Source organism: Protopterus annectens, chromosome 8.part0, assembly GCF_019279795.1.
Source record: "Protopterus annectens isolate FY-2018-M chromosome 8.part0, PAN1.0, whole genome shotgun sequence".
Taxonomy (NCBI): domain Eukaryota; kingdom Metazoa; phylum Chordata; order Ceratodontiformes; family Protopteridae; genus Protopterus; species Protopterus annectens.
Window position 1 is genome coordinate 607034766 of NC_056741.1, and position 22664 is coordinate 607057429.

At 40.7% G+C, this 22664-nt stretch overlaps 1 protein-coding gene across 1 annotated transcript in view; it reads right to left on the reverse strand.

Annotated features, from left to right (window-relative positions):
- The window catches only part of FAM3A (FAM3 metabolism regulating signaling molecule A), a 1301271-nt gene that overhangs the window by 360006 nt on the left and 918601 nt on the right, over positions 1-22664 (reverse strand). The window contains exon 7 of the mRNA XM_044080097.1: positions 14551-14601. Within this exon, the coding sequence (XP_043936032.1) occupies positions 14551-14601 (51 nt within the window). The remainder of the gene's footprint in view (positions 1-14550; positions 14602-22664) is intronic.

Genomic DNA, 22664 nt, shown 5'->3' on the forward strand with positions numbered 1-22664 from the left:
AATCAGTCTGTAGATCATTTCAAGCCTAGCTAAAAGCCCTACTCAGAATTTTCCTCTAGCCTCAAGGAGGTCTTGACAAGACAGACCAGGACAGAATTTGAAGCTGCCAATCCAATTATTTAGGCTATCTTGAAGGTGGCAAGGATGCTACTCTGCTTTGCTCCAGAGGTTAGGGATATGTTGAGATATGAATCTATCATGACAACGTGTCACATTTATCTGCTGATGAAGGTATGTTTCCTTTAACTGAGTATTTGATGTACCATTGCTTTGTTAAGGGACAGGAGATCAAAAAGGGTAGACATAGATCTCCACAGAGGAATCTGTAAAAAACTGAGTACAGAAAAAGGACAGCCAGTCTCTCTTAACCAAGATTTTTGAGGTCATTGATCTTTTTAGTTCTGAAATCTCTGAGGTCTCTCAAGTTGTATGATAAGTTTAAATAGATACATGCCAAAAGGTGCATTATATTAAATAATGAGTCTGACAAGATTTGAGTAAACTGGAATGAAGACTTCTTTGGACCTAGTGGAGATGTCTTTGGAAACTGGATGGGCCATATAAAAGGCTTTCTGAACTACTGTGAAGACCTAATGGTCAAATGATAAAGAATTATCAACAAAAGTACCAAGATACCGTATAACAATGTCTAACTGGAGAGCTGCATCTCCTATATGGTAAGCAAAACTGTTTTGTTTATCAAAATGAACTATGCTATGTCTTTTTACATTTAATTTGAGGCTATTGTCTTTGCACAGATTGTTAACATGGTCTAAGCCATGTTGGAGCAATTATGAGTCAGTTGAAGATTGAATAACACCACAAAATTTCCAGTCATCTGCAAACTTAACCATGGGCCAGAAGTGCTGGGCTAAAGGTCTAAGAAATATATCCCAAAAAGGAGAGAGCTCAAACTGAGCCCTGCGGTACACCATTTATAACTATTTTGCTTTCAGAAATGGCACCTCTTACTCTAACCACATAGTTCTCTCAGACAACCAGTTAGCTATCCACTCCTCAATATAAGGATTCATATTCAGATTTACATGTCTATCAATAATGCGTGCTTGTGGAATAGTATCAAATGCCTTGGTCCAGTCTAGATATGCTGTAGGCAGCGAATAACCACTATACCCAGCTTCAGTTACTTTTTTCACAGAAATTATTGAGGTTAAAGAGGAAGGACCTTCCTTTGATTAAGCCAAACTGATGAGGGCTCAGGGTTAAGAGATTTTCAATGTCAAGATTAATGAAAGAGATAATGTGCTCCTACATACCTTTACATATGGGGCTAATGAGACTAATGGGTCTATAGTTACCAGGCCGTATAGGAAATCCAAATGTCTTATTACTGCAACCAGATTGAGCACTTTCGGCTACAACATATAGCCTTCATCAGAATAAATTTCTTTCTAAACATCCACGTTTTTATAAAAAATATGAACCAATCACAGATACAAAGCAATTAACATGATAATGACCAATTACATTCTAAATCATTAATTACATTTCATCTAAAACATATATCGACTTATTTTTATAAAACTAAAATATTAACTCAATTTATTTGTAAATAAAATGCTTGAACTAAAGAACATAACCAGTAGAGAGACTTAGATCCAGGGCCTGCCTTAGCTGATATGGTGCCCTAGGTGAAGTAGTGCTCCGGCACCCCTTAAGCCCCACCCACACCATACTCATGAAACACCCCTATGAGTCACGCCCACAGGTAGGCCACTACCCAATAAATTCACTCCAGTCATTTCCTTCAATTATTTAAATGTACAGAAGAAAAGATATTTTGTAATGTAGTTTAAACTGCAAGTGAAGATGGAAATTTCCTTTAATAAAGCTGCTTTATCTGCTGCTCCTCCACACACACTTTACTATAAAAGTCATGTCCTCAGAAAATAGAAACCCATTTGCCTTGTTCCAAAGGGTTGCTTAATTTAATCTAAACAGTTTAATTTACTCTGGGGTAGGCGAGCGAGCCTTACAGCTCAGTGAAATTAGAATTGTAACCTCTCTCCTCCCTGCGTACAGTAGCTTAAGCTAGAAAATCACAAACACAGATAGCCATTTGCTAAACAAACAGTACAGTCTCACAGTTAAAACAGACTTAGCATGAACAGTAAACTTCTCTGCCACTGAAAAGGCACGAAAACCCTCATTTATAGAAAAATCTGGCCAGTGGAGGATTAAGTTTACTTTTGGGCTGTTTTTAAAACAGACTCCTTGCACACATTTTTAGGGCCATGCATAATTTTTTGATTCACCTTCCTGATTGCACTAAATTACATTCCTTATATAATATAGCACCACTTTGTAGAATGCATTTTAAATTTGTAGTTTTAAACATTCTTTTAATAAGCAATGAAACAAAATGTATAAACCAATAATGACAAAACTACACATTTCAGAAAATTTCAACCATAAATGGCCACTCAGACTTCTGTCATTACACTCCACTAATATCACTCACTACACACAATCTCTGCAGAAGAGAAATTGTTTGAACAATTCCACATTAAAAAGATCTATAACTAATGAAGATGTTGCCTCCAGCAAACAACTTTACATCTCAATGTTTCATCTACAAATTCAGTGCCTGTTGTTCTTGAGGAATTAATTGCCTATATTACCATTAATATTGCAATAGGAAATGGCTAAAACTGACGGCATCTCGTACAAAGGAGGGCATACTCAGGAGTGTAGAACCCCTATTCTCCCTTAAAATGCACCAAATAATCAGCAATCAAATGGACTCTACAATATCAATACTCCATCTACATGGTGTGGGAGTAGAATCCATAGCCTCCTGCACCAAAGACAATTATGCTACTAACACGGCTTTCAAATTCTACAACACAGTGTTCCATTTGATAAACAAAACAATTTTACACTGAAAACAGACTTAGCATGAGCAGCAGTAAACTTTCTTCCTTTGAAGCTCACAATTCCATGAAAATGAACTAAAACTCATAATCCCTTGAAAATGCACCGAAACCCTTAATACCCTGAAAATGCACTGAAATCAAACTCATTTCTGTCAGCAGTCTGGTAGTTGGTGTAGAGCAGTGGTTCCCAAACCTTTATGGACCTAGCCCCACTTTTGAAAAAGGTAGTCCACAGACTCACAGAAGTCAGGTGCATGATGCAAAACCATAGTTTGTTCTGGGTAATCAGGTATAAAAGAGTTTGTGTGTGTGTCTGTGTCCATTTCTGTGTATGCATGTGTGATTGTGAGCACATGCATGTGCGTGTGTGTGTGTTTGTATCAGGATCAAAAGAGTTAGGTGATGTACCCTTTTCAGAGACAGGACCTTTGGCGAGCTTAAGATGGGTAAGTTGGAGTTTTCTTTCAGGAGGAGAAGGAGGGACAATGAAAGGGCACTCAAGTATGTAGAATGCATGTCTGGTGGATTATAGGGAGGGCACAGTCTGAAACTATGGACAAACTGCAAGAAGAAAGTGGGAACCTGAAGAGCTGAGTGTACCTAGTAGAAGGTCAGCTCTCTGTTTAATGGGGAAAGTACAGTTGTGTACCTACCATAAATGTAGATGTTGAGTGTATTCACTGTTGCAGTCATTACACTTGGGTTATCCTGCTAGCAGGCTACCCTCAGTCGGCCTGATTTCCAAAGTCCTGGTCCGCTATCGCTTCTTCCCTGACGTCAGTGCACCAGGGGTATATAAGATGTAGCCGACGCCATTTTCTTCAGTTTTTCTTGCCCCAGATGTCAGGTGCCCCCAAGAAGGTAGGCAATATATATTACTTATAAACACATACAGTAAATAAACACAATACCTTCATCTACAAGCAAATACACCACATAGGTTGTATAGAACAGAGAAGTATATACAAGTCCCAGCAAAGAAAGGGGGATGGAGGGTGGGTAACCTGGACTGCAACAGTGAATACACTTGAACATCTACATTTATGGTAGGTACACAACTGTACTATGTTCATCGTGTTTCACTGTTGCTGTCATTACACTTGGGTTGAATCCCAAAGCTGAGGTAGGGCAGCTGGGTCTAAATAGGATTAGGAGTGGCTATGAGGCCCTGCAGAACTGCAGTGGCAAAGCCTGCTCTGGATCTAGAGTAAAGAGGTAAGTGATAATGCCTGGTAAAAGTGTGCACAGAACTCCAAGTTGCAGCCTCCAAAATTTCCTTGGTTGGTACTCCTCTGAGAAAGGCTGCTGAAGTGGCTGCTGCCCTGGCAGAATGTGGCCTAATATTCTTAGGCACTGACTTGCTATGCTGTGCATAGCAGAAACTAATACAGTGTCCTATCCATTTTGAAATAGTCTGCTTTGAGATAGCCTTTCCTTGTGATCCTGCAGCATATGCTACAAACAGTTGCTCAGTTTTTCTGAAAGCTTTTGTTTTGTCCAAGTAGAAGAGTAGCTGCCTGTATATGTCCAAAGAGTGAAGAAATCTCTCCCCTTTATTCTGGGGATTTGGATAAAAATGTCGGCAAATGAATGGTTTGGTTAAGAGCCACACTGGATACTACCTTTGGCATAAATGTTGGGTTTGTCCTTAGAGAAACCCTGTCCGGATGAAAAATGATAAAAGGTTCCACTGCCATTAATACCTGTAACTCTGAGACTCTTCTTGCTGAAATTATTGCTAGTAGCAGAGCAGTTTTCCATGATAAGAATTTTAAGTCAGCTGTATTGGCTGGCTCAAAAGGAGGTAGTGTGAGCTTTTCTAAGACAAAGTTGAGGTCCCATGTAGGAATTGGTGCTCTCCTTGGGGGTCTTATGTTTTTTGCCCCTCTGAGGTACTGTTTTAGCAGTGGATGAGAGAAAATAGGAGGTTCCGTATTGTAATGAGCTGAAATGGCAGAGGCATGGATCTTAATTGATGAGAAGGATAGGCCTTTGTCCAGCATCTCAGTTAGATATTGTAAAATCTGAGGAATATTTGGAACAAGTGGTTCAAGCCCTTGTGCCTGGTTCCAAGCACAGAATCAATTCCATTTTTCTGCATAAGATTTCCTGGTGCTGGGCCCTCCTGGCTTCCAAAATGACATCCATAACAGCTTTAGAGAGAGATGAGTTCTGTGGCTATATTAACCGCCATGCAGCCAGACTTAAGGTTCTGAGTTGGCTGTGCAGGATTTGATTGTTTTGTTGAGTCAGAAGATGAGGAATTAGAGGTAATGTCCAGGCTGGGCCTTGAGACAAGCTCTTTAGGATTGGGTACCAGTGCTGGCGTGGCCAGTCTGGGGAAATCAGGATCATTTTTGGCTTCTCTTGTCTGACTTTTAGGAGCACCTTGGGAAGGAGAGGCAGTGGTGGAAAGGCATAAATTGTTAGGGTTTTCCAGCTGAAAGATAGAGCATCCACTTTCCATGCTTGTGAGTGATAAGTCCTTGTGCAGAATCTCTGTAGTTGGTAGTTGTGAGGGGAGGCAAAAAGATCTATGTCTGGGCATCCCCATTTCTTGTTATCATGCTGAAGACCTGTGGATTTAGTTTCCACTCGTGAGGGTCCATGAGGTTTCTGCTTAGTTCGTCTGCCAGAGTATTTTTCTTTCCTGGCAGGAATTGTGCCTGCAGATGTACTTGATAGGTCAGTGCTGTGTTCCACAAAGTCATGGCTTGCCTGCAGAGGGGGTAGGAATGTGTGCCCCCTTGCTTGTTTATGTACCACATAACTGTAGTAGTGTCCATCTTTAGCAGTAGTTGTCCTGGATGTAGTAGATCCTTGAAGGCTGTCAGGGCATTCTGTACAGCCAGCATCTCTTTTTAATTGATGTGAAGATGCATTTGGTCCATGGCTACGTGCCCTGAATACATTTTCCTGCCATGTGTGCCACCCAGGCATAATCCGATGCATCTATTGTTAGTGTCTGTCTGGCTGTGGGTAAAGTGAAAGGCTGTCCCTTGTTGTGGTAACAGACCAGTGCCCAACATTGAAACTCCTGTTGCAGGCAGGGAATAAGAGTTATTATTGTTTCCAGGCTGTGGCAATGTTAAGTCCAAACACTTTTTAGGTACCACTGTAGCTTCCTCATATGCAGTCTTGCATATGGAATTAGCAGAATGCAAGATGCCATGAAGTCCAAACCCTGCAGAATTTTTCTTGCAGGTAGCTGGGTCTTTGTTGCCATTATTTGAAAGTAATGAGTCAGTTGCCTTTGCTTGTCTGGCGTGAGATAAGCCATCTGGGCAGTTGTATTTAAGCTTGCACCCAGGAATATCATCTCTTGAGAGGGCACTAGTTTTGATTTCTTTTCATTTACTGTGTACCCTAGGCAAATTAGTAATTATTTTACAAACGCCAGATGCTGTAGTAGAATGCCCTTGCTCTCTGCTTGAATAAGGCAGTCGTCCAAGTAGGGATATATTTGAATTCCTTTTTGTCTGCAAAATGCAATTACTGGTGCCAGGCATTTTGTGAAGACCCTGGGCGCAGTAGATAAGCCAAAGGGCAGTGCAGAGAATTGGTAATGCATTGAGCCAGCTATGAATCTGAGGTATCTTCTGCAAGATTGTCTGATTGGGACATGCAGGTATGCCTCTTTGAGGTCCAAAGTAACTAGCCAAGCCTTCTTGCCCAGCATGGGTAGAAGTTGCTGCAATATCAACATTTTGAATTTTGGAACATCCAGGAAAGTATTTAGAATTGACAGGTCCAGTATTGGTCTCCAGGCTTTGTCCTTTCTGGGTACCAAGAAAAGTCTTGAGTAAAATCCTTGTCCCTGTTCTTGCTGTGGTACTTTTTGAATAACTCTCATGTCCATGAGAGCAAAAATTTGTTTTTGTGCCTCTGCCCATTAGTTTTGTGGCAGGTCTGACATACCTTTTGACTTTGGTAGGGTGTGAAAGTGGAACCTGCAACCTTGAGAAACAATATTCAGTACCCATTTGTCCTGGCTGATCATGTGCCAATTTTGTGAGAAAAGTGCTAGTTTTCCCCCTAAGGGTGCTGTCAAAAGGTAAGTGCTTGGCTTTGGTAGAGGGAAGTCATTGGGACCGTTTCCTATAAGGTTGTGCTTTGTCCTCTCCACCTTTGGGGGCTGAAGCACCCCATTGTTTAGGTCTGTATGAGCCTTGTGGCTGAGATCTGCCTCTTGGGCATCTGTATCGGCCTCTTTGTGGCCTGTCTTGACACTGGAAAGGACCAATTTTTAGAAGGCCAGTTCCTGCTAAATCTAGGTAGCTGAACCTGTAAGAAATCCTTTACTGTCTGCATTGATTTTGTTTTATCCTCCATTTTCTTTAACACCTCTTCTGCCTTAACACCAAACAAAGTATCATGCTGTAATGGAGCATCCAATAATTTTGCTTTAACATGATCAGGTAAACTCTGCTCTTTTAACCAAGCATGCCTTCGAATGACAGAGCCTGTAACTGCGGCTCTGCAAGAAGCCTCTAATGAATCAAAACCACATTGCAGAGTATGCTTTCCCACTTGTTCAGCTGCATGCAATAAATCCTGCATTTCCTTACTGTCAGGACATTCTGACCTTGTAAGCATTTTCTGTTTTAGCAAAGACATTAGGTATTGTTGATATTTAAGCATGTGAAACTGGCAATTTAAAGCCCTTACAGCTAAAGTAGCAGAAGTGTAAACTTTTTTCCCCCATCTATCCAGTGCTCTAGAATCCCTATCCGAGGGAACAGGGTTTTTTTGCAGTGGAAGCCTTCACCCCTTTGAGACCCTGAGAAATTGTTTCTGGGTCAGCAGCAGGGTTTTTATAAAGAAATTTATGAGAGTCTGGGACCCTGTAGTGCCTATCTGGCTTGACTGGTGCATGAGGTAATGAATCAGAAGACAAACTGGATTCAGAAAAAACATCATCAACAATATCTAGTACAGGGGGAATAGCAAGGGGCCTGCGCTTAGGCAGTAAAAGAAAGTCTCTGAGCCTTTTCTTGGATTCTGAATAATCCTGGCTCTCCCAGTGGAAATGCTCCCTCATGGTGTGCAGGTTTTCGCCAAAAGAGTAGTCCTCAGCAGGAGAGGCTGAAGTGATAGATTCTTCAGCATCAGAGTCCTCATAGGGAGGAAGAGAATATCCCTGTTCTGAAGAGGAATCAGAGGAAAGAGAAACCTGGTCAGAGGAGTCATAGTCAGTGTCTTGCCTAGGCCTTTTATCAGGAGGGGGATGGGAACCCCTGATCAAAGTAATTAGGTCCTCGGCCATTTTAAACATCTGTATCTTTGGCATGGATGACTGTCCAGGAGAATGCTGTACTTGTTTCTTTGTCTTTAATGGTGTTTTAGACTTTGCCTTGGCTGCTGAAGTGGACTTGATAGTAAGCTGTGAAGGTCTGAAAACACCCTCAGAAGCCGATGCCTGCTCAACAGCTCTGGACCCATTTGAGGGAATAGTTTCCGTAGGCCCAATACCTTGAGTATCCAGAGGCCTAGTTATCTCCACGTGGGAGTCGGAGACGGCCTGTGGCTCTGAGGTAGCGGGTGTCAGGGGCTGTGAAAGCGCCTCACTTGAGTACCGGCGACTGGCCTAGAAGAGGCTTCGCCGTCGGTTTTGGACCTCAGATGCCTGTCCTTTTCTTTGTCTTTGTGTTTTATATGAATTCTGGTCGTCAGTTGTTCCAACGGCATTACGTAGTTAAACCTTCGGCCAAAGTAATGTAAAGCAAAAGCAAACCGACGCTTAATAGTGCGTTGGTTGAATCTAGCACAAAACCGACAACTAGCAACGTCGTGGTCAGGGCCTAGGCAAGGAATACAGTAAGAGTGAAAATCCTTATGAGGTATTTGCTTCCCACAAGAGATACAATTGTTAACTTTTACTGACATCGGTCTGGAGCAAGAAAAAGTTTCCCCAACGGGGTACTTAGCTTTATTGAAAACTTCAGTTCTGAAATTCGATTTCGAAAATCTCAGGAGTCTGCCGACTGGCACTTACGAACTGCTTTTGCTTCGGGCACCGCGCGGCAAGAAAGACTGGAGAAAATGGTGTCGGCTGCATCTTATATACCCCTGGCGCACTGACATCAAGGAAGAAGCGACAGCAACCGATGCCGGACCAGGACTTTGGAATTCAGGCTGACTGAGGGTAGCCTGCCAGCAGGATAACCAAAGTATAAGGACTGCAACAGTGAAACACGATGAACATCCATTTTGTTTCGTCGAGTGCAAGGCAGTGGTGCTCTTGAGGAAGAGAACTAGTAATGAATTGACAAATGGAATTAGAAAATGGTTTGGTGTTTTGTTTAGAGGCAAAATCAGTAATGTGAATGGTGCTTTGTTTAGATGCAGACTCAGTAATGGGAGGACTAAACTCAAGCTAAGATAGGACACCTTTATCACCAGCTGGCCTGGCAGAGGGAGAAAGAAAAAGGACAGATTTTTACCAGAAAAAGTAGGACATTTATTTTTGAATTTTTCTATGTGGGAATAAACGTTAAGAGACTGATTCGAACAGGGGCCCAGTTAGTTGAAGGAGGTGTGGTTTTGATAATGGACGCGTTAAGACCGGAAATGGAATGGCTGAACAGTTACAGAGAGAGAGAGAAACTACAGGGTGTTCCAAAAACATACTTTTGGTTTTAGAAGCATTCAGAAGTAAGCTGTGCTAGATTAGCCATTGCTGAAGTAAGTGCAGGTCAGACTAAAGTTAGGCTTGTTTAATACAAAGGGAGTTGGTCTAGAGATGTAGAAATAAGCTCAATATAAATATTCATTCTAACTAGAAAAATGTCAGTAGAGTCTGTCAAGTGGATGCGCAATCTTTCAACTACTTCTGGGTTTGGGAAGTTAAGACATGAACTGCATCACTTTTGCAAATAACACAAGCACGCTCAAGTAAAAATTCATATTAGGGAACAGGCAATGCAGAGCAACAAGAGATCTATAGAGAGGCTAGATTCCTTTACCAGCACCCATCAACCCAAGTTACCAGAAAACATAGAACAGCAACAGATACCCCCTTTAATACATAATCACATATGTATGTAGATATATGCAGAGAGAGAGAGAGAGAGACTCTGGCTCATAATCATATATTACCCTTCATTAAAATAACTGGGATCATACCATAAATAATTTGAGGTGACCCACTCATGGGATAAAGCATCTAGGAGATTTTTCAGCCCACTGGTAACACACGTAGCACTCTTAGGGTACAATTTTCTGCTTCCCATCGGTAAATCCAAGTTGTGTTTGACTATGGACAGTCACAGGGCTGAATGTGGATGGGGAGTCTGTTCCATGGCAACGGTACACCTGACCCTCCAATCTGTTCTGTTGATGTTGCAAATGAGGTTTACATCCCTAAACTGAATACACTTCTGATGCCATTGGACTTGCTGATGTACACAAAATTCATCATTGGTCGAAAGATGCCTTGTATTCCAGACACAGGTCACCTCTCAGCAGTCTCTAGGATACAGACATACACACACAGACAAACACACATGCGCTCGTATTCGTGTATAGATATATATCACTACAGAAACAAATAGAAATTAAATATATGAAACAACTGCTTAAGAAGGAAAGGAGAACTGATGCTTCAAACACTAAGGAAATGGCAATCTATATTCAGTCTGTGCTGTAAGGTAAAAATACCACTGCTTCATATTTTGCTCCCAATATTTGTTCACTTACTAACAAATATAATTAGTAACTTTACTGCCTCATTTAGATCGAAAGGCGAAATACAAGATGACATAAAAAGGGGATGCGTATACAGAAATTAACTGATTAAAATTGCAAAGACACAAACACACACACACACTTACCTTCTTTGTAAACCAAATGGCCAAATGCGGACACACAGACTTAGGACAGGATTAATCCAAAACTTAGCTAAGGGAACCACACGGTTAAATTTCACTCCATACTGCAGAATCCATTTAGATCCATGCTGACGTACTGATGCACGCATATTCATCCTTAAAGGAGAAGACTCGTACCACGTAGTAAAGAATTTTTTTTTTTTTTTTGTTTAAATTGTTGAAGCCTACTGCTGCATCTGTAAATGTGGGCGGTCACTCGCCCCCTTGCCCTATGGTTCCAGTGCCTTGACTTAAAGACAGGGCACCAAGAAGAGAGCAAACTTTATGGCCTGAGAAAAATAAATACCTAAATAAAAATTGCGCCCTTTACAAGGCTGGCCTGTGTGGCGCCCTACGTGGTTGCCTAGTTCGCCTATGCCTAAGGCCGGCCGTGCTTAGATTTAGTAGATTAAGTAGGCCACATTTGACACTGATACTCAGGCAGCCAGGTATGTTGTCGAAGCTCATGGATGAAGTTTTCTTAGTTTTTGAAAGTGCTGACAGTTCTTCTTTCATAGTAATTAAAGTGGGTGTCTGGGATTGTAGAACCCATGAGATAGCTATAAGCTAGGACATCAGCTACTCCCTTTGAGTCAGAGACTGTACTATCATTGTATACTAGCTCCAAAACACTGATGGGTCTTAGTTCTTAACTTCCTGATATAGTTAAAGAAAGATTTGCAGTTAATTTGGTTTTAGGGGCTATTTTAAGTTCATAGTCAGTTCTGAGCTTCCTAATGGTTCCCTTCAGCTCTTTGTTAGTTTACTTAAGTACGCTCTTAATGCAGTTAGAATGAGACCTCTTGTAAGCATTAAGCAGTTTCTTTCTCTTGTCAGATAATTTATTTATATGGGTATTCCACCACAGGGCTTGTTTACAAATTTTTCATTATATTTGTTGTGTTCAGTGACTGCCTTATCAATACTATTTGAGTGGGAGTAGAAGTCAGTGGCATAGGTAGCAGCTTTAGCAATAGGATCCTTCAAAGAAAGATTACAGTAGAATGTATTTATGTCATCAAGTAACTGAAAAAGATTTACTTTTGAGAAGGCCATAAACACAAAACTATTTACATTGGAAGTATCACCAATTTTAAAGGAAAAGGTCACTAAATTATGGCCAAATTTAACATGACATAATGACACACATGGAGATGTGCAAGAAGTGCCCATATTTGTGAGGACTATATCCAGGATATTGTAGCCTCAGTAGGATGGTTAACTATTTGTGAAACAGAGTTAGCATTTATAATGTCAAGGAAACACTGGGCATGCCGACCATTGTCAATGTAGGTCAGTCAGTTTATTGACACATAGTCGAAGTCCCCTAGTGTAAAGGTCTCGAGTTTAATGGGAATTTCAGGTAATGGGTTAAGACTGCTATCATATTCAGAAGGGGATATAGAGTGTACTCAACAGCTAGCTATGAACTGGTAATTAGACTTGTTTAGGGTGTTTTGGACTTCTAGGAGTTCACATGAAGGGTCCCAAGGAATCTATCATTTGGTGATGATATCCTTGACAATTACTGACACTCCCCCACAACTGCCAGTAGGTCTGAAGATGTGATAGACATACTCAGGAACAGAGGGAGTGCTTTCACTGCTCTGAAACCATGATTCTGTAACTGCACACATACAAATGTGTTCGGTTGCAGGAAAGCCTCGTGTTTGGGCATCCCCCCCCCCCGAGTTCTGGCATTGAATATGGCCACATTCATGTGCTCCAAATTAGAATTTACTAGGTTGGAATGTCCAGTAGATGGACTCTGCCTAAAAAAGGCACTATGTGGACAGCAAAGGCTTTAGCCAGAATATGAAAGCCTTCTTAAGAGAGCTGTAGGCCATCCCTGGCAAAGCAAGAAGACCTGTCAGCCATCTCATGCCAAGTTGACATATACCAGATAACTCTAAAATGACACCAACTAATTAGCCAATTACTGAAGAGAATTATCTTGTCTTTGAATGTCTGCGTCATTCTAGGTGATGGCAAAATACCACTCAAGACCACTGCCTTTCCTGACTCATGCACATGCACAGTAAGCTCAATCAAATCCTTCTGCATGTCCCACTGGATAGATTGTCCAAATTCTTTTACCCCCATGTGAACCACTATCTGGTCACAATCATATCTGTCAGGATAGCTGTACCTAAGAGCCCATGTTACATCATGGAACAGGGCTCCTGAAAGACTTCTGTCACCCTATTCTTATCCAGTCTGATGAGCATAGTGTCCATATGCCTTATAATAAGAGTCACCTACTACTAAAATATTACCATGGTTTGATGCAGTCTCAGTTGGCCATAATGGCTTGGAGCCTGCACCCTTGTGACACTTACAGGTATACATCTTGAGTGTGGTTGTGAAGGGTGAAGGTGGGTGTGTTGATGTGTATACCAACATCTGAGGTTTCTAAGTCTTTAGCCTGGGTGGCTTATGCAATGTTCTCTTAACCTCAGCGTAAGTAGGTTTAGTGGATGTGTTCTGTGCTGTATGCTAACATGTGCTGTGCTTGCCAAATCTGTTCTGAGGTGAGAAGGTAGCCTCCAAGTAATGTAAATACTACATACTGAGTCATTGTGATGTAGCAATGAGTTTTCAGTAAGCATGAGGCAGTTACTACACTGTCTCAAAATACCTAATGCTATCAGGCTGGCTACAGAAGGAGAAACAACTGATTAAGACTGCATACTGTCCAGTACAGATGAAGGGGTAAAGGACAGGTTAAGAAGAGGATAACTGAGCTAGAAAAGGTGATGCAATACGATACAATACAATATGGCAAAAGAATAAAAGAATGAACTGTGATTAATGCAGTACTCGCAATGTGCAAAAATGAAATGTAAAAGTGACAGAATATGCAGGGTCAATAAGGAAATCAATAACAGTGGCGTATTCGACTAAATAGCTGCACTCAAACAGGCTAATGTAGTTTTTACCTAGCCAGTAAAAACAACAAACAATGGGCAGTCATGGATCTGGATGCAGTAACTGTAATAGCTACAGATTATCTAAATGCTTAGTTTCAAGTGCAGTAACAGTGTAGCAATCAGTTAAGTAATAAAGGTGTACCACAATGTTAACCTTAACATAAAGGCACCTTTTCCATTAAGATGTAAAGCTAGAACAATTGTTATAAAACAATCCTATATCACACAAAAATATGTAAGCACTCCAAGTTTTGTCAACTTCCTTCACAAATAACAAAACAATGTGCAATGGTAAAATGGCCAGAACTAGAGTAAAATGTATTTGTTTAGACCTAATACCTTATCCACCACAAATTATTGCTTTCTTATTAATTGTTGTTTGTCTTTTCGGCTTTTTTTCCGGTTAGGGGTTGCCACAGTGGAACTCTGGTCCGCTAATGATTGGCAGTAGATTTTTATGGTGCCGAGTTGCCGGCCCGATGCCCAACCTTCAACGAAGACATGCCCATTTACACAATTCTTTCGAATGCCACTCGACCACGGGGAGGACATGCAGACTCCACACAGAAGGCACTCCAGCTGAGAATCAAACAGGAGAACCTCTTGCTGTGAGGCAACAATGCTACCGCTGTACCACCGTGGCTCACTACCTTGTTTTCTAACATTTAATACACAATACAAGTGATGTACACTGTCCTTTTGCATTCTGCTACAGCTACACCATAATTTAAGTAACAATATCTATGGAGTAAATGAGAACCAAGAATTAACACTTGCTGTGGTTCTGTACGTAATAAAAGATTAGATTGTTCATCAGTATAACTTACTGGAAATTCAGCCAAAGTTTTTACTTACCTCCAGCCCACATGTCAAAAGACTTGGTATCCATCAATTCTCCATTTACTCCTAAAATACAAATCAGAATTTTAGCTCTGAGTTGATTACAGCTGTATGAATCAAGCAAATGTATTACGGAATTTCCTCCTCATTTTCTACACTATAGAAAAATCATAAAATAGTTCAGTACTCGCACCACATCAGGTCACACTAGTTGTGCGTGTTCAGATTCCTACTGAAATTGCAATTATTAACACCAATACTATGGATCCTTAGGTATTTTCCTCTGTAAATTCTAGCTTTGATTCTTACTTAGTTTATCCTGTGCTATGAAGAGTAATGTAATTCATTGTTCTGTCATGTCCATTAATAAAATACTACAAAGTGAGATGTTATTTTTTCAATTTTTCCATTTTTAACAACTTTGTTAAATTAATATTAAAAAAATATTAACTTACTTCCAAGTTACATACATTATATATCACATGTTTTTTGTTTCACTATCATAGTCCAACATTACATAAATTACACAGTTTCTGCCTTCCCTTAAACCTCACTCCTCCTCCAGAACATTATTCTGCATGTGTTGTTCCCACAACTTCCATTTACTTCTATGTAATTTGCTCCTACTCTTAAACAGTTCTTTTATCTGTTACAATACTTAATACTTCAAAACAGCTGGTATAGACTTTAATTTCCATTTTCTAGTAATTGCATTTTTGGCAGCCACCAGAATTAAACTCAACAAGGACTTACTAGGTCTAGGAAATTCTAATCATGTGCACCAGTTTAAAATAATTATCGATTCTCAGTTAAAGCTGCTGTGCTGTTCTACTGTGTGGAATCGTGAATGTTCGAAAGGAAGGTGCGTAGGCCCGCAAGCCAGCAAGCAAAAAACTCTACTACAATCATTAGCGGGACGGAGTTCCGCTTGTGGCACTAACGGAAAAAAGCGAAAAGCGCACACACACACATTTCAAGTCAAAGTAAACTTTAATGTCGATTAGATATACACAGCAGTGCAAGCCGAACAAAATTACGTTGCTTTGGTCCCAGTGCAAGACATAACAATGAACACAGTTTGAGTGACAGTAAGACTAATGCACATACAGTAATACTTAAAATATTAAGACAATAAATTATCACAATTGGACAGGAAGACATTAACCAATATTATACTAGTAGGTATTGCAAGACTATGACTTCACATTGTGATTGGTTATATATTGCCCCTCATCAACTGTAGTATGACATATTCTGATGTTCATATTGCACATGTATGGAGTGGTGACTCACTCCTGATTATTGCACATCCAGGAAGTAATAGGATAAGAAATCAGGCTAACTGTATCAGTTACAGAAGCAATTTGCCAGAGTGATTACTACAGATGATACTTCACAGCAACTGACATATTGATCTGATTCGCTGTCATGCCTGGCATTCAAGTTCAGCAGCCTTAAGGATAGAGGGAAGAAGCTTCTGCTCAGGCTAGGTGTTTTGCAGTGTAAGCTGCAATACCACCTGCCCGAGGAAAGGGGGAGGTATACTCCATGGGCCTGGGATCGTCTATTATCTTAGTAACCCTTCCCACACACCAAGTTTCATGCAGATCATCCATGGATAGGAGCAGGGAACCAATGACATTTTCTGCTGTCCTCACTACCCCCAAGGAGAGCCTTGCGGTATGATGCTTTGCAGTTACCATGCCAAACTATGATATTATTTGAAAGGATGCCCTTGATGGTCCCCCTGTAGAAGGCTTTGAGGATGGACTGAGACAGGTTTGCCTTCCTCAGTTTTCATAGGAAGTGCAGAAGTTGTTGTGCCTTCTTCACTGTGTGGCTAATATGAGTCGACCATGGATAGGTAATCTGAAATGTGCACCCCCGGGAACTTGGTGTTTTTAAAACCAAAAATGAAAAATGTAGGTCAACCACCACAGTGATAATTTATTGACAGGTTAGCGCTTTTGCTGGGCTACTGCGTCTTGAAACCATAAAACAAAGAATAATAATCAGTATATATTAAAATAAAGAACCAATGAAAACACATCAAGAACAAATAAAGTAATCAAAATACAACCAATGAAGAAAGTGTGCCACTTGTAGATCACGGTTTCCCTTTCAAAACAGGTTTAAGGTGAAGGGTGCTGTTCAAACCAGGTACTGTGTGTGCTTGAAGAGCGATAATCCATTTAAGCTCCACTTTTTCAATAAAATTATTAAAATCTCCACCTCTAATATTAGGTGAAAGCAACTGTAAACCCTACAACTAAACCTGCTATGCCCTAAACAAGAATGATGAGATGCTACCGCATTAGTCAAAACCAAATTATGTATGCTGTTAACATGTTCTAAAATCCTTTCCTTCAACTGTGTGGTCTTACCCACAAAAACAAGAACATGTACAGCAGGTGGCCAAATAGACAAAATTACTGCTCCTGCATGTAGCAAAAAAATCTTGGGGAAAAACTTGCCCAGAGACAGGATGGCTAAAAGGCAAATCTGAGGCAATAAATTGCAATCTCTACAGTCAAGGCAAGAGAAAGTACCTTTCCTGCATGATGCAATACTGGTGGATATAGCACAATGGGGTCCATAGCAAAAGATACATATTTCTAAGCATAAATTGTGTTACTATACTAATCACATTCTTAATCTTATTATCAGGCATCAAAATCAGCCAATTCTTCATCACAATCTCACAAAAATATTTTACATTACTGGAATAGGTAAACAAAAACCTGGGAGGACCACTAAGATTCTTATGTGCAATATGCCCTTTATTTCCTATGTTCTCAGAGAAATAGGGTGCTCTTCCATGGGTCCTTCAACTGCCAACTTCAGCAAAACAAGCATTCACAATACCCTAAAAATAACCTGTACACACAAAATCAGTAAAAAGTGAAGCCATTTTCTCATTAAAAAAGCAGTCATCCATAGATAACCTACAAATTCTAAAAGACTGACCTTTGAGCATGTTAGGAAAAATATAGGAGGGGTGGCATACTAGACCTATGCAGCATCCTACTCATCCAGCAAGGTTTCCTGTACATTCTGGTATCGAAACCCTTATTGTTGTTCTTCAATATGGCCACATCCAAAAAGTCAATAGAAACCACAGAATAATTCATGGAAAACATTAAAAATGAAGATGTAGACTCCAAATAAGAAATGAAACATAACAAATCATGCACCTCGCAATCCCACAGAAGAAAAACATCTTCCATTAACCTACCATAATATTTTACAAAGCTAAAAAATTCAATATTGTTATGGATAATATCCTCCCCCTACTGTGCCAACACGAGATTAGCATAACTATTGGCACAGGGAGTACCCATCACAACACCAAGTTTTTCTAAAAAGTGCTGTCCTTCAAACAAGAAAACATTATTATTCAATATAATATATTACCAGGTATCATGACATCTTACATTAATGACACTAAACAATACATATAAAAATATTGACTATTTACAAGAAGTAAATTGCTGTGCGGCTACAGAGGAGATCATTACAGTATTTTTTTATCTATTTAATTTATTTTTTATACGAAATTGGTAGAGGTGGAGAAGGAGTGAGTAGTGGAAGGGAACAAGTAGAGGAAAGGGAAGAAAAGTTTAGTGAGGTCATGAGAGTAACAGAGAGAGAGAGAGAGAGAGTAAAGCAGCACTGGAAGAGAGGGTGGGATGAGTATTAACAGTGGAAGAGATAAGGATAGGTTTAGGTAGGAAAGTGCAGAAAATAACAACTAAGGGAACAGAGTGCTGGTGTTTAAGAGAAATACAGATTAGGGTGACAAAGGACTTTTGTACTGTGGAAAAGTTGGGTGGGTGGTGACAGATACAGGAGGGGGAGTTGCCTAGGTAGTTCAATTCTTTTTTGAAGAGAAGGGAAGAGTGGATAGACCATAATTTTTTAGGGAGCTTATTCTAGGTTTGAGACACAGAGCATTTATATAGTACTTTGCCTACTGTTTTATTGGGTCTGTAGGTATCGGGAAGTTGTTGGTCAGTGCTGCAGAGGGATCGGGTATGTTTGTATAGGGATAGGAGGGTAGACGGGGAGGGGCAGTCGGCAGATTTGTACAGTAGAAAATGTGTAATTTGAAACAGAGAGTTTAACTAGTTGAGGGAAGTCAACCAATTGCAGTTGTTTGAGGGCAAGGCAGTGAGTGTATTTCTGGGGAAGGTTGCAGACAAATCTAGTTATCTGGTTGTAGGTTTGATTGAGTTTGGTTAACAGATTTGCTTGAAGGTGGACAAATATAGGGGAAGCATACAGTAGGCAGGGGAAGAGGTAGGCTTGAGCCAGGGATATCCTAGAGGAAATTGATAAGAATTTTTTGTTTCTGTACAATAGGCCTAGTTTTTGACTGGTCTTTTTTTGGATTATTGGACATGAAGGTCAAATTTTAGGTTATCATCTATTGTGACACCTAGAAGTTTGGCATGAGAGTCAGCATGAATGCCAGTGTTATCTAGAGAGGAGACAGTGAAGGATGTCGTAAGGTTGGTCATGGATTTTGGGAGGAATAGTAGTAGCTTGGGTTTTCTTTGGGTTAAGGATGAGTTGGTTATTGACTAGCCAGTGCTGTACAGAGTTAAATGAAGTTTTGTCAGTAGGGTTGTCGGAGAGGGTAATAAGAGTTGAATCATCTGCATACTGGATTAGAGAAGATGTGCAGCAGGCAGAGTGAAGATTATTAGTAAAAATATTAAAGAGGAGGGGGCAGAGAGTAAATCCTTGGGATACACCTGTTTTGATGGGTAGGAAGGGAAAGCATGAGGACAGCCTTTTAACGGATTGCTGTCTGTTAGTAAGATAACTAGAGAACCAAACAGTAGTGGATGCAGAGAGGTTAAGTTCAGTAAGTTTTGTGAGGAGCTTAGGGTGGGAGACTGTGTCAAATGCTTTGGAGAGGTCAAGGAATAAGCATGACTCCAGTTTGTTGTTGTCTCTAGCCTCAGCTACAGTCTGAGTGAAAGACAGAAGAGCAGTGAAGGTGCTGTGGTGGGGCCTAAATCCATGTTGACAGGAGTTGAATATATTTTCCTGTAGTAGATGTTTGAGAAGCTGTGTATGAATGCATTTCTCTAGGATTTTTGAGAGAGGTGAGAGGATGGCTACAGGGGGGAAATTGGATGGGCGAGTGGAGTTACCTCCTTTGTGAAGTGGTATTCTTAAGAAGGATTTCCAGATGTCTGTGACTGTGGATGCTTTGATAGAATGGTTAATAAGGATTGATACAGGATATGCTACAGTATTGGCTGCAAGTTTGAGAAATTGAGGGGGTAGACTGTCGTAGGAAGAAGAACATGGCTTTAGTTTCAGCAGAAGAGATTTTATATAGGCAGTGGAGACAGGTTTCAGGGAGAAGGTTAAATGGGGGCAGGTGCTGGGGGGACTGTGATTGGTTGGTGTCAGGAGGGGTTAGTTTGCGGATTGAGTCTATGAAGTAATTGTTTAGTAGGGTGGCTGTTTCAAGAAGTGTTTTGTTAGGGAAGGGGCTGGGTGTGGAGGGTTTTCCTGGAAGGAGAATGCAGTTCATGGTGTGCCAAAATTGCTTAGTGTTTGAAGAGTGGGTAGATTGAGCATCTAGGTAGAAGTTTTTCTTGTCTTGGACAATACGTTTTTGGTAAGGTTTCATAGTTGTTTGAATCTAAGGAGGAGAAAAGGGGATTTAGATTTAGTCCATTGTTTCCAGGTGGAGTCCCTAAGTTTCATGGTGGAAAGTGTATTTGGAGAGTTAAGGTGCTGGGTTTGATTTGATCCCAAGTTTTCTTGGGAGATAGGGAGTTTAGTATGTTCAGGAAGACATTATTAAATTCAAGAATGGCTTCATTCAGAGGAAGGTTGTGCAGGTGAGACCAGTTTACAAGGGAGAATTGGTAGTTGAAGTTATCTGCATTAAAATTAGATAGGTTTCTGCAGTCTCTATATGGGTAGGTTTTAGGGGTGTGAAACGGCATTCTTAGTATTGAGATGAGGAGTTGATGATCACTTAGGGAGTCTGGTAAAGTGTTGGGATTAGGGTACTGATACGGGTTGGAGGTTAAAATCCAGTCAATAACGGAGCAGGAATTTTTGTTAATGCAGGTGGGGTAGAAATGAGTTGTTTGAACCCAAAAAGGTCAATGTTGAGGAGTGGGGAGTTGTTGGAGAGTTTATTACAATCGATGTTAACATCTCCTAGTAATATTGTCTCGTACAACAGAAGCTGGGAGATCCAGGATAGGATAGATTCAAGAATTGGTATGTTGTTACCAGGAGAAATATAGATAGATGCAATTGTAAATTTCGTGTGTGTATTAAGGTGACAGTTAAGGAAGATGAGTTCAGCTGATGAAAAATCGGGGAGAGGACGTGAGAGGGGGTAAGGTTAAGATGTTCTGAGTACAAGGCAGCTACACCTCTCCAGTTTTTGGATAGTCTGTCTTGCTGGAATATGTTATATTCGGGAGGAAGAATTTCAGAGTTTTTGATATGAAGTTTGACCCAAGTTTCTGTTAGAGACTGTAATTAGAAATCCATGCGTGTAGCTCTGTTACTTTATTAGTGAAACTTTGTAGGTTAATGGAGTAGTTTTGATGGAGAGGTTGCTAGCTGGTGTTTGGTTGTAAATGCAGAGGATGTGGGGTTGGAGGATGAGGGAGGTCCAGGATTGGGATGGATGTCCCCATCTGGTAGGAGGGAGATAGGAAGTAGAACAGGTTTAGTGAGACAGAAAAAGTAGGTAGTAGGTTTAAGTTTTGTTTAGTGGCAGTAATTGTGAAATTGAAGTGCTTTAGTTTTTGATAGTGAATATATACTGTATTATACAGAGATGGTGAAACAGGGATATTCAGGCATTTGTTAGAGGTGGATGTTGTTTGGGGGGAGAGTGGGAGATAAGAGATAGATACAGTAGATTAGTGTGGTAAGATGATAGTGAGGAGAGGAAGAACAGAATGAGAGGTAAAAGAAACTGCAGTTGCATGTTTATTATATTTTGTGGGTACAAGTATGGGTGGTGAGAGAGTGGACTTATTGTTTGAAGATTTTGTAGGAAAGTTAGAGGGGTGTACGGAAGACCAGTAGGTAGAGGAGGGGTGTGGAAGGAAAGAAGTAGGAGAGGAGTGAGATATTGGAGTGGACTGCAGGGTGGGGTAGGTATAAGTTATTAGAGCAAGGATGTATTGATTAGATAATTGGATTAGGGGGTCTTTGGCAGAGAGGTTAGATGATAAATTTATAGAGTAAGCAGGGGTGAGTGGAAAAAGGTGGTAGGGTAAGTGAGCGAAGTAACCGAATGGAGTGGGGCTACACCTGGTCAGAACTGGAGTTGTTTTCAAAGGAAAAACGATCAGTGAATGCACAACTGCCAAGGGGAAGAGGATATACAGGTAAGGTGTTTGGAGGAAAAAGGATGAGAGCACAGAGAACAAGGAAAGATATCTAAGTAGGGGAGTAGGGAATGGAGAGGTTTTGATCAGTGTGGTATAGTGGAGAAGAGGGGGTGCAGATAAGGGAAGACAGTAATGAAGGAAGGCTTCTAGAGAGTAGATGAAGGGAGATGTTGTAATGGGAGTTTAAAGCGTAGAGAGAGAAGGGGTGGGTTGAGGAGAAATAGAAGGGAGACGTGTGTTAAGGGAGACCTAGGTTGGGTAGGTAGTTTCAGAAAGAGAGCAAAAGTATGGGCAAGCTAGCAGAAGAAAAAGGCTTAAGAGAAGCGGAAGAGTTTAATAGGATAGGTGGAGAGAGAGCGCGTTCTGGCAGTGTGGAGGTGGCCCTTAGGGGATTACAATAGTGTTACAAGTATAAAGGAACATACACTGAATATGAAGCACGTGGGATCAAGGAGCACAGCTTATCCAGCAGTTGTTTTTAGGGAGCTTCAGAGTAGAATTCACAGTTTGCAGCAGGTCATTGGGTCACAGTGTTACCAGCCCCTGAAAGGTGGTGAGGGCAGATGGCCAGGCTGTAAGCAAGGAGCTTGTTCCTAAAAATAAATAAATAAAAAATAAAGAGAACACCGATGAAATAAAAGAGGAGGCAGAAGGGAGAGGTTAAGTATGGGGGGGAACAGTGATTAGAACTTTACGAGTACAAAAAAGAAGTTATGTACCTACCATAACGTTCCATGTTAG